This window comes from Bubalus kerabau, chromosome 19 (genome assembly GCF_029407905.1).
Source record: "Bubalus kerabau isolate K-KA32 ecotype Philippines breed swamp buffalo chromosome 19, PCC_UOA_SB_1v2, whole genome shotgun sequence".
NCBI classification, from domain to species: domain Eukaryota; kingdom Metazoa; phylum Chordata; class Mammalia; order Artiodactyla; family Bovidae; genus Bubalus; species Bubalus kerabau.
This window is the reverse complement of record NC_073642.1, coordinates 43,592,188-43,605,342: the sequence shown is the minus strand read 5'-3', so window position 1 is coordinate 43,605,342 and position 13,155 is coordinate 43,592,188. Positions and strand designations below refer to the sequence as shown.

At 37.8% G+C, this 13,155-nt stretch overlaps 1 protein-coding gene across 4 annotated transcripts in view; it reads right to left on the bottom strand.

The window, feature by feature from the left end:
* The window catches only part of AKAP6 (A-kinase anchoring protein 6), a 657,364-nt gene that overhangs the window by 168,540 nt on the left and 475,669 nt on the right, over nt 1-13,155 (bottom strand). For all 4 annotated transcript variants that reach the window (XM_055555598.1, XM_055555599.1, XM_055555600.1 and 1 more), the window contains one exon: nt 11,366-11,486. In XM_055555598.1, the coding sequence (XP_055411573.1) occupies nt 11,366-11,486 (121 nt within the window). The remainder of the gene's footprint in view (nt 1-11,365; nt 11,487-13,155) is intronic.

Below are 13,155 nucleotides of genomic sequence, written 5' to 3'. Positions count from 1 at the left end.
GTTACTGGTTCAGTTCAACAAATATTTCTAGTTTTCTTCCTTCCAGCATATCAGTTCAGTTTAGTTGCTCAGTCGTGTCCAACTCTTTGAACGCCATGAATCACAGCACGCCAGGCCTCCCTGTCCATCACCAACTCCCGGAGTTCACTCAGACTCACATCCATCGAGTCAGTGATGCCATCCAGCCATCTCATCCTCTGTCATCCCCTTCTCCTCCTACCCCCAATTCCTCCCAGCATCAGAGTCTTTTCCAATGAGTCAACTCTTCGCATGAAGTGTCCAAAGTACTGGAGTTTCAGCTTTAGCATCATTCCTTCCAAAGAAATCCCAGGGCTGATCTCCTTCAGAATGGACTGGTTGGATCTCCCTGCAGTCCAAGGGACTCTCAAGAGTCTTCTCCAACAGCACAGTTCAAAAGCATCAATTCTTCGGCACTCAGCTTTCTTCACAGTCCAACTCTCACATCCATACATGACCACTGGAAAGAGGGGTGAATTTCCCCATCCAGTTTGGAATAAGGTGGAGCCATGCAATTTCAAGTCAATGATTTTGAGAGGAAGTTACATGTGTTTCTTTCAAGGAGAAGATTGATACCCAGAATGAGACCCTCCAGAAGTCTCTTTCCTCTTTGCCACATTGAGGGAATATTTAAGAGGGTGACTAGTCCATTAGTCTGAGTCCTGGAGTTAGTAACAATATCAAGAATAGCCCATAACTCACTTGTGATGGACATGTAATACATAATGAGAAATTAATCTTTGCAGGTTTAAACCTTTGAGATTTTGGGGCTGTTTGTTATCTCAGCAAACCCTAGCCTATCCTGACTAAGAAACTAGTTCTGTTATCTTTTAGACTAACCAGTTAACCTCTCTGTATTTCAAGCTCAGAGTACATGAAGTGGGGACAATAATTCAAGATCATCGTTAGTATTAAATACAATAATGTGCATAGGGCACTGACACAGTCTAATAGTAACATTCAACCAATGTTCGTTTTTTTTTTTTTTTGTCCCACTATCCTACTCCTACCTCCTATCTCTCTCTCTCTCTCTCTCTCTCTCTCTCTCTCTCTCTCTCTCTCTCTCTCACACACACACACACACACACACACACACACACACTTCCCTTCTTATCAAATGGTGAAGTAGATAGCATCTGTCCTTGGTTCCTTTTCCAGATTTCTTCTCTCTACCCACTCTCCACTCTATTTTCCCTTCTCAGTGTCTTTCCATTTAAACTAGATGACAAAATTAGCATCGAATTCAATAGTATTCTCCCCCTTTCCATACACTGCTGCTGCTGCTGTTAAGTTGCTTCAGTCGTGTCCGACTCTGTGCGACCCCATAGACGGCAGCCCACCAGGCTCCCCCATCCTGGGATTCTCCAGGCAAGAACACTGGAGTGGGTTGCCATTAGAGTACATTCTTTTTTATTATAAAGAAATGAGGCTTAACGATAGGCTTTAAGGCAGTGCGGATATTTAGTAATGGAGATAAGATAGTTTGGATTGGGAATACCTAATACTCTAAAAATTATGAAAGTGAAAGTGTTACTCACTCAGTCATGTCTTTATGAGTCAAGTCTTCACTCAGTCATAACTTTTTGCAACCCCATGGACTGTAGCCCTCCCAGCTCCTCTGTCCATGGGATTCAGGCAAGAATACTGGAGTGGGTTGCCATGCCCTTCTTCAGGTGATCTTCCTGACCCAGGGGTTGAACCCAGGTCTCCTGCATTAAAGGCAGATTCTTTATCACCTGAGCCACCTGGGAAGCCCTTTTAGAACACTGGAGTGGGTTGCCATTCCTTTCTCCAGGGGATCTTCCCCACCCAGGGATCAAACCTGTGTCTCTTCCATCTCCTGCACTGGCAAGCAGGTTCCTTACCACTAGCATCACCTAGGAAGACTTTACCATAAAGACATGAATCTCAAGGATGGGATTTAAGGCAGTGTGGATATTTAGTAATGGAGATAAGATAGTTGGGATGGGGAATACCTAATAGTCTAAAAAATTATGTCTCTTGGACAACCACACATCTCCTTCTTTCTAAAGTTAGACATGGTAGTAAAACAAGGACAAGAAGGAAGGAGGTTTATTAAAAAAAAAAAAAGGGAAAGAAGTTAACAAGTGTATTTGTGAAAGCACTGTGGCTGAACTTTGCCTGCCCCCTGCTCCATCCCCAGCTGGCAATCGCCAGTCTACTGTGACAGCTACCAGAACTTCTTTTGAAATAACCAAAACATTATTTAGCTACCCTTCCAGCATGGCTCAGTGGTAAAGAATCTATCTGCATGCAAGAGATGCAGGTTTGATCCCTGGGTCGGGAAGATCCCCTGGAGAAGAGAATGGCTACCCATCCAGTATTCTCCCCTGGGAGATCCTATGAATAGAGGAGCCTGGCAGGATACAGTCCACGGGGTAGTAAAAAGTCAGACATGACTTGGCAACTAAACAACAGCAACAAGAAGCCTCATCTCCCAGCTTTAGGAATATACGCATGAAATCCTAACAAACTGTAAAACTCAGAATGATAATAAAGATAAAATATTTGGCTTTAATAGCATACATATCATATACTTCCTTGTAGTTATGGTTACCATAACCAACAGCTTCTTCATGTAATTATATGGAACATTAACCTAACATTTATCCTTTTTATATTAAGACCCTTTTGCGAATGCCAAAAAAAGATGTCAATGTCATAAAATATTAAAAACAATATTTGGTTTTTATCTTTTAATTTTGGCAGTTTGGGAGGGGCAAAATAAATAACCCCCAGTTCTTACCACGGTTGTCTGTAAAGTTTAATCACACAACATACAACTTTTTTCCTAGCGTCAAACCAGATTAGCCTAAATATGAATAGAACCACTAAAGATAAGCAATTTAAAAATAGGAAATACTAAAAAGTAGGTGAGGGACATTTCCCTTAACTCACTGACTTGAAACATATATTTATATAGTATTGAACAGTTCAGGAGCCAAAGACAACAGTAAACCAAACACGTTTTCTTATAAGGAATGTAAATGTTCCTCTTATTCATTTCTATAAAACTAGGAAGAAATCTACAAACATGTAGCGTTAAAGCCAAATCTTGCAGCTTAACAGAGGTGGGGATTCATGTCTAATTAAGTAAAAGTCATTTTTCAAAAGTTAAAGGGTGAAATTTTTGCAATTTAATCCAAAATTTTATTAGCAAACTTTAATGATTATCCTGATTGCAATTAATAAAAAGCTCCCAAACAGGTCAACTCATTTAAGTGCTATCTGTAATCATTTGTATTTTAACATGATGGTTATTACTTATTACCCTGAAACCAAGAAGCACAATGAGATATTGATTACTTTTAACCTTTAGAGCCAAGGATTCAGGAAAGGTTAGAGTAGGGGAACATTCTTCCTTTCTTGGCTGGCAATGTATAGCCTTCAGGAGAATTCCAATGATTCCCATTGGCCAAGTAGATCCAAGATTAGTTTATTCCCTGGGCTGACAAGAAATGATGATGCTTTTAAAAATAACACCCAGCAGTACTGGGTAATGTGTTACATTTATATAACCAATGGCCTCGAGATGTGCTTCACATCACAGCAAGTCTCACGCTGTTAACCCTTTACCAAGATTTGTTTATCCAAGTATTGTTGGATATTAAAAGTAATAGTTTTAATTGGAATAAACTCATCTCATTAAACCAAGTTCTCTGGTAGTTTCCAAAAAGCTGAACACAATCACTAGCCACTGCTGGTCACTAGCATTTCTTTTTGTTTTCTTTTTCCATGACAACATTTAAAAATAATTTTCACATTGTGCCACTGAGAAGCAGTGAGTTCTAGGTAAGGCCCAGCAAAATTATGGGCAAGGGAAACATAACTGTTATGTGTTAGATTAATTTGCAGAACACTTGGCATTATTATTGCCAAGTCGTCAAATTGTTCCAAGTTGTTCCGGAAGGTTGTTATTAATAGTATGTTTTCTGAGGAAAGTTCTGTCTACTTTTGGAACTGCATTTCTGTTGCCAAGGAAACTCCTTTAAGCACAGTTTTCTAGGAGCACACTGCTGCTTTTGTTTGCCAGTGTCCTATTCATATCATCTAAGTAAGCGTTTTACATGCTCCAGCCTTCAGTCCCAAATGTTGAAGTTTTAGCCCATTTAAGTTGCTTTTTCAAACATAGCCAATGCTGGCTATGATTGCCCTCTCTCTTCCTCCCCCTACACTCGACACCCTCCACCCAAAGCCCCCTCTCCCCTCCTTCTTCCCACTCTCCCTCCAACATGCCCAAATCTTACTATTCAAGGTATATTTTTAAAAAACAGTTACATTAAGAAAGATAGTTTTCACAAGTTTTTGATAAATTAACTTCAATTTGAATAATAATTCATAGGTTGTAGCATGAGTCCTTCAAGTGTTAATTATCTTTTCACTCTGAAATTAATGTAGTCATTTCCTACTGACTCCTCTACCCCATTTATTGAAGTGCTGAGGAAAACATGTCATTGAGTCCTGAGCCAGCCCTGTTGTTGTGATTAAGCGTGGTCACATGGCCCATCTCTGCCAAAAGGAGGGCCCTGAGAAAAGGTGACAAAGACAGTGATTTCCTGTCAGCAAAGAGTACGACAGGGCTGTCTAGAAGTGATGCAAATGAGGGGAACTTTCCCCACGGCTTGTTTGATCCACTCTAGGCCAGAGCAGGCCAGGCCAGGGAGAGAGGGAGCAGTACAATACAGCTGAGGCTGCCCAGAGAGCCAACGCACCTTCCGGAGAGTAGCTCACCCGCCAGAGACAAAAACTGCTGGCGGGGCTTCCCTTCCTTGCCCCTCTGCACACAGAGCCAGCTATTTCTTGGCATACTGTTCTCTTAACATCCTTCTTTTTTTCCCCCCTTTTAAAAAAGCAATGCAAATAGGTATGATAAGCTCTAGCATAAATCGAGTTTTATATATTGTTCAGAAACCACATCCATCTACTTTTTATTCTAACAGTTTCAGGATAAGTTTTGCCCTCTCTCAAAAAAGAAAAGAAAAAAAATATATATACATACATACACACACACACATATATATATATATATATATATATATATATATATATTCATTCAAGTATTCAAAGCAAACACTGATTCATCAAAGCCCAAATTAATATGACAGCAAATCTAAGGACTTTTTGAACTTTAAAAAAATGGAACAACAAATTCACTTCTAGACAGCAGTGCAGACAGCCTAGGTTTTTCCATTCTGATTGCTTTAAAAATGATTAGATAATGTTTTTTGCAATATTATAATGATTTTAAGCATATTCTTCTTATCTTAATGGAGTTTTAATCTAACATACAATTAAGCTCTACAATTAATCTACTGGGAAAGAGGTAAAAAATCATCATTAGGTTCTTGTGCCTGATATACCTGATACATTTTTACCTTGACTGCTTCACTAACTAGTAATTTGCTTCCTTTGAACAATCAAGGTAGAAAATTTGGATATTGAAATTCCAATATAAAGCCTAATTAACAGAATTTAATTTTTTGACGTGTACTTCTATTCTGTACACCAACACGTAAGTTAAAAAAAAAAGTTAATGGACTTTCTTCTATTTTAAGCCTAGTTACTGTGACCTGGACTGTGAACCAGCCTACCATTACATATTTAAGAGCTCAAGTTCAGGCATAAAGGTCTCAAGCCACATTTAAAGTTATACAAATCAATATAATCCAGAACAAAATGAAAGAGAACTATTGTAGAGAGCTGAATTTACAAAATACAGGACAAGCATGATTAATCTGTTTTCTATGATCAGTTCATAGCTATGACAACATCATTTTGGCATCAATAGTTGTAAAAACAAAATAAGTCAACTATGTCCCATTTTTCTTCTTTTACACTATATTTCTTATTCCCCAGAATTTCTTATCCCATTCCATATACATGTTTATTTTAAAAGTCACATTGGTTGTCTTATAATACACATCTAAATTCTCTAAAGTAACATTTTCTCCTTTTAAAATTTACCCCTTTCTCTTGTCCGGCTTTTTTTCTCCCCCTGAAACAATTCTTTTTTCAGTGTTTTGGTTTTAAAAGCCTGTTTGTATTTGATTTTTTAGCATTTTCTTACCTATTCATTTGTCTACCCATGATTGTAATTTACTCCTCTATTCCTTTTTTCCTTTGGTTAACTTTGTATTAACTGATTTCAACTGTTTTTCTATCTCTTCAATGTTTACATTTCTTTCTCATTTTACAAATAACCTCTTCTTTTCCCGTATATAATATTGACGTCCTTTCATTAATTCCATCTGGCCAAACTATCATTGAAAAAAGCCACTTATGGATGAGAGCTGTGCTCAGCTCTCTAAGCATTACCTGGCAACAGAGTCAGAGTAAACATAACTAACTCACTTGTCAGAAGTATTATGTCTACCTGTAAGAAATAATTGTGGTTAGCTATTTCTCTATTGTACCATTTTAATCCCTTATATTAAAAAAAAATCCTAACAGGATATTTTCACTTCTAAGTATCAAAATAAACTTAATTTCTCCAAGGAAATATAATGTTTTTTTTTTCATGGAAAATGTAAATTTATCATCTGAGCATATTTCCCTCTTTGCTTTCACTACCAGGAAACCCAGAAAAACTTTTAGGATCTTTAGTAGTTGTATAGGACTTTATAGTCTATGTGACTACATATTAAGTCTTCTTACAGAAACAGAATCCAGCCTACATATATTTTCCCAGTTCTGATTTGTACTTATATATTAAACATATTTTTATTATTTCCCTGTGAAGTCTTATGCTATGCTAAGTCACTTCAGTTATGGCTGACTCTTTGCAATCCTATGGACTGTAGCCCATCAGGTTCCTCTTTCAATGGGCTCTCTAGGCAAGAATACTGGAGTGGATTGCAATGCCCTCCTTCAGGGGAATCTTCCTGACCCGGGGACTGAAACCATGTCTCCTGCGGCTCCAACACTGCAGGTGGATTCTTCACCACTGAACCACATGGGAAGCCCACAAAGTCTTATAAACAGCCTCAAACCACTAACAAAATAAAAATTATGTTTAGTGAGCACTGTATTATATAGAATGAATGAATTTTCCTTTTTCACAGAGGACATGGGGTCACAGAGAGTTGGACATGACTGAGCGACTAACACTTTCATATTATCTGAAAGCAGCTCTTGTTCAACAATAACTAAACACCAGCCCATAACTCCTGAATTTGGCTCTTGGAATTAACCCTTCATCTCTGAAACATCCAGCATGACTAGGGGCTCTGTCACCTGTGCTCTGGGCCCTAGAATGAAGCCCCTGGCAGGGCACAGCCTCACGGCCTCCAGGACCGGCTGCCTCTGCTGCGGACAGCAGCAACAGGCACAGCTGGCTCCAACTCTCCCATCATGGAGACGCTTCCAGGCCACTCAGTTTATAAAATGTACAGGATGGGGGAGGAGCTGTCCTGAGCTTCTCTGAGCCCAAGAATAATGCCACCTTTGATCTGTAGGAATGAAAAATAAAGCTTTTCCTTGGCAAGTGGGTTTTAAATATTTCTCCATTAATAGTTAATGCACATGCAGACCAGCAGAGTGACAGCTCCCTGTGATTATGAATTCTGGCTTCGTAATGCTAGTCCAAATAGGAGCTGAACTTTCAAAATCACGGTGTTACTTTTGACAAATTAAATTGTCCTACTTAGGAAGGTAGGAGGAATGAAGAGAAAGAAAGTGAGAGAGTGGGAGTAAATTCTCCTTGGAGGTGATTCTCAGATTGAGGAAGAAAGAAACGAGAAAAGACTACCTTTGTGTTTTCTAAGCTGATGATACTGCCGATGTTTATTAGAAAACAGCTTCAGAAGATCCCCATGCTGATGCTGAGCCAGACCAAGAAGGGGAAAGGACAGACATTGGCAGCATGTCTCACTATCTCCAAACAAAGAAGAAAATATATTTAAGGGAGTGGTTGCTTTTTAATAAGAATCAGGTCATTCTTAGGGCCCAGCAATTTAAAACTAATCAGAAAGAAAATGATTTTAAATTTCTAACAATCTGAAAATAACAAGAAATTTTTTAAACAGATAATCCACTTTATAGCCCATTGTAATATTAAGGATCTAAATTATGTGAGGTTGCATCAGTGTATTCTCTGCCTTTCAAAACTATTTCTTTCCCCTTCAAAGTTCCTTGAGCATTCTGGTGTTTTGGGGTAACCAAGATATTACAACACGTGCTCCACTCAGGAAGTCTGCTGAATGAATTGTCTGGTCTTTATCTGAAGTTCCATATCTAGGAGTCACATGATTTTCTAGCAGAGACAAGAATATAAAATAAAGTCAGGAAGGTAGTACCTAAAGTTGAAAATGCTAATTAAAAACAAACAAACAAACAAAACAAAAAAACAACTTCATACTCTCTGACTACCATCTTACTATATTCCTCTAACGTAAAAGTTTCAAAGGTGAACTTCAGGGATCAACCTAGGGACTGAGCAATGCAGAACTGGGGTGTGGGCATGCCTCTCCATGCCAGGAAATCAGCTGAATGATGAAATAGAGAGAGCCCTACTCCTCACCAGGGAGAGGAGGACAAAAGTTTCAAATTCTATGATAACAGGAATAACTGTCCTGATCTACAGTTCCTGGGAATTTACCATAACTCAGCTGAAGTCTCTCTTAAAAGCTGTTCACTCTCATTCTTTTCATTAATAGCAGGGATAGTGAACTTCAATGTCATCTTTAATGTTATAACTCAACAATGATTAGTTCAGTATCAACTATGTAAGATGCTTTGCTAAATAACATAAAGAATACCAGTGGAAAGCATTTTTCTCATTGTTACACAAGCATTTTATCAAACGAACATGACACAGACAAGCTGAGATAGATGAAAATTCTGTGAAAAGAGTTAGGTGTCCTGTCGAGTTGCCACGATGATTGGAGGAACACGAATCACAAATACCCTGTAGTGGAAGGAACAGACCTAAAAATGAATTTTTTTGTCCCAGATGTTGATGGTGCCCCTGGTGAAAAAGACTGATGACACGTTGGTAATTTTTAGGGCCAACAAATTTTAAGATTAAAGATGAATAAGGTAGATTCAAATGGTATCGAAAGCCTAGAAAGGTCTGGGCACCAACTGAAAAGCTTTAGTACTTTAGGGGTCTCTGTGATCCACTGGCTCCAAATCTCACTTTCCCAAGGCATCAGTTGAATTGATTCCTAGAAAAGCAGATTAGAAAGAGAAATGGGACACTGGAAATGTTGACCTAACCTGAGAATCCCTGGGGATTCTTGGCAAAGGCCTGAAATTAATTTTCTGCCATCAGTTTTTCTAACTCAGCAGCCACCCCAAGTTCTAAATGAGTCCTTCATCAATACCCTCAAGACTGTTTTGGAGATTTCTAAACTTCTGGAATAATTTGGGAGCTTATATAAAGAGAGACACTCCATAAACCTGTAGCATTGCCTTTGGTTTCTAACCTAATCTGTAATTTGTTTATAAGCCAAATGCAAAATTAGCGCGAATCTAGTGAGCTTAGATATACTGACACAAGTCACAAATGAAGAACCCCAGTACAAAAATGTTTGGAAAAGTACTATACTCCAGAAGTACTGAGTGGGAGGAATAATGGCCTTCAATATGCCAGAATGGAAATTCGCAGGCAGAGCACTTAACAAGGAAACCACAAGCAAAAGAAGACTGCACTTTTTGTTCAGTGATTTCCTATTAATTGTGATGTAAATTATATGAATGCGATTTTGACAAAGAAGAGCACTGTTTCTAAAAAAAAATAGTGGTTTATGTGCAAAATACAAAATGCATCAAGAAAAAGAACTTTAGCATCGTGGATGCAGTAAACTCTGAGATAATGGCTTATGATTAGATAACTTTCATATTATTATTTTTTTCTTTTTTACCTAGACTTCTAATGCTTAAGTCTTCGGGATGAAGCAAATATTAACAAACAATTAATATAGATTTACAGGTATCTCTCATACATAAGTCTTGATCCTGGCATGAAATACAAAATCATCTCACTTTGGTTACATTAGGTTGAAATTGTTATTCTAACAATATGTGCTGCCAGATGATGGTAGCTTTGTGGCTAATGTGGACAGCTATCCATACAGGAAACAGCTAGCAGTCAACAAACTTGATTAATGTTGGGCAGAATTCTTTAGGGAGTAAAATATCACCGTTCGCTGAGTCCCTAGGGAGCTTATATCTTCCGTTAACTAAGATGATTCCCAGGGGACACAAATTAAAGTCTACCACACCCTTGAAAATAAATATGTCTCTTTAGAGGAAGTAAAAGTTAAAATAATATATTATAGAAAGGTAACTTAAAATGATAAAAAAAAATTGGAAAAGAAAGAAGACAACTTCTATTTGACCTTGAATGTACTTCTTATTCTATAAGAAATTTTAAAAAGCTAGAGGGTAGTTGTTTCTTGTCATTATACTGTTGCTGATTTTGTGGTTAGTTATTAATTTTATTTTTTATGATTCACAATCTGCTCTTTGAAATATGCCATATGCTCAAAGCAATTCAAGGATGACAACTGTCAGAATTACTCCAATAAAAATTGCCTAAATGAGGAAGATTTACTGCAGTCTGATATTTCAGTGGAAAGTCCCTCTACCCTCCCCAACTGCTTTTTCAGACACTGTGAATATTGCAACCATTTTTTCAAGTCAAATCACATGACTGTTTTGCAAAAACTTCTAGGACAATTTAAGTAGAATCGGTGAAACACAGTAGGCTAAGGGTGAATTAACAGACATGGAAAACAATATAAATAGTTATTAGATGGATTGCCTGCAATCAATATGTGAGTCTCAAGCCAGTTTTCTTAAATCACACACAATGCATTGACTTAATATGACAATGTCTGTGCTATGTAACACTAATAAACATTAAATTGGACAAGCCCCGTACCCTGGAAGCAGCAAGCCAATTGGAAGGCATTTTTTTTTTTTTTTAATCTCTGGAAATATCTGAGGGGTGGACAGAATCCACCTGAGTGCTCCAATCACAATACATTTTGTTAAATGTTACCAGTCCATTTATCCTTCATTTTGTTTCAGTCTATTTATTAATGCAGTTTCATTTATTGTTATTCATCTTGAAGATAAATCTTTGTCCTTCTATAGAATTACACCAAATAGAATGTGATAAAGGGAACTTTCTTGCAATTATGATGTCGGTGCAGTCTGTCAGCACACAGGGGATGGAAATGAGTTTGGGGACAGGGAAGGGAATTCTAATAGACACCATGATACATACAATGAACGCAAAAGATATCCTGAGAGAGATAAAGACTTGTCAGGCTAATCAGATCTTCCCCAGCAAGGTAAAGGCAAGAAGGGTAGCTCTAACCTTGTAAAGATGCTGCTGCTGCTCCTCTGACATCATCAGGTCGTGGCTGTCCATCACGAGGGACTCCATGTCAATCAGCCAATCCCAGAGCTCCTGATATTCTGAATCAAAGTCCAGAAGCCTGAAGATAAGGCACAAAATGTATTATGCATAAATACAGTGTAGTTGTTAAAAATCTCATATTAGAATAATATATTCTTGAAAACTTATGATGTTCCTGGGTGATACCTGTAAAAAGAGAAGGAAAAATTCTCGGTGTGGTTACACAGTGGGCCAGATAGGAACTCAAGCTTGTGACATAGCCATTTTCTTAGATTATGAAAACATAACATGTAATTCTGATGCTTGTACCTGAGACATATTATGGCTATTTCCATTCGCTCACCCTTTCTGAGGATTAACAACATTTGAACAAAATGATTTGAACAAAATGAACTATGTCCTTGAAAAAGAGCATTGCCATATTTAACAGACTGAGACATGGAGGGTCAGTGCCTTGGGAAGGTTACCCAGTCCAGAATCTGCGGTACAAATAGCACTCTCAACATTCAAACCTCTTTATCTTTGACTAGATTTTCCATGGATACTGCATGCATCCTAATATATTCATGACTAAGAATACTAATTCAGCTAATTTCTCTATATGATCACTATATACTACCATATCCAAAATATTATTTTCACTGGGAAATGACTCAATCATTTATCTGTCCCTCTGCTGTCTATCTGCCTATCTCTGCAAACGTATATCCTACATTTATTGTCATGGATGAGTGGCCAGCATTTCAGTTAACACTCAGAGATAGGCTTGAGTGACTCTGGTAAGCCAGTGAGAACCAGGGGCAGATCCAGTATTAGACAGGTGTTCCCCACAGACATGTAGGAAACAAAGGTAAGGACAGGAAGTCAAAACAATGAATCTCTGAATAGCCAGCAATCATTAAAATTCAAAGGAGGATCACTATGGTTTTCAACAAAATAAATCATTAGAATAAGGAGCTTAAAAGGATTAATGTGATTCTCTATTGAAAGCCTGGTGAATAAGTAAAGCTCAGATTCTTCTAAAACACTGTGATCAGAAAATGAAAGTGCAGAATGAAAAAAAAAACTATGACTTTGTCCTTCTCCCCAAAATCATCCCGCTAAAAGAAATCTTCGAGTTTTGTCAAACTCTGAGCAAAACCCTATCAGTACTAATGAAGCAGCGGCCTCAGGTATGAATCTGAACTTATCAACTGGCATCTTATTACTGCCTTGTCCCTGTCTCTACACTTGAAATGACTGCTTTCCAAAAAAGTGAACATCTGCTTTTCATAACTTAAACAATTTAATCTTAATAGATCTGTCAAAAAATTAAGGTGTATCTGGTGATGGAGTCTAGACCTAGAATCGTCTATTTTAATTACTTTTCCATAATTTTAAAGTTTTTTGATTAGAACCATAAGCACCCAGGCCAAGGGTTGTTATCACTGGCTAACACGTAGAATGAATTAATAAATGTTTAGTGAATGTCAATGATGCATGTAATCGATGTAACCAAAACCTTCAGTAAGACTAAGGTGGTCTAGAGGTGTGCTTTCAAACTTTACCGTGGATCTGGCATAGCTGAGAATATTGTTGAAATGCAGATACTGACTCAGTACTTGTAGGGTTGGGTCTGAGACTGTTTGAAGTAAGTGTTGGCAACTGGCAACCCTGCTGCTCCTAGATCACGCTTTTGGGTAGTAAGGACTTACAAGTATATATGAAATCTTAAATAGTATCCCATTTCAAAATACTAACAAGCAAAA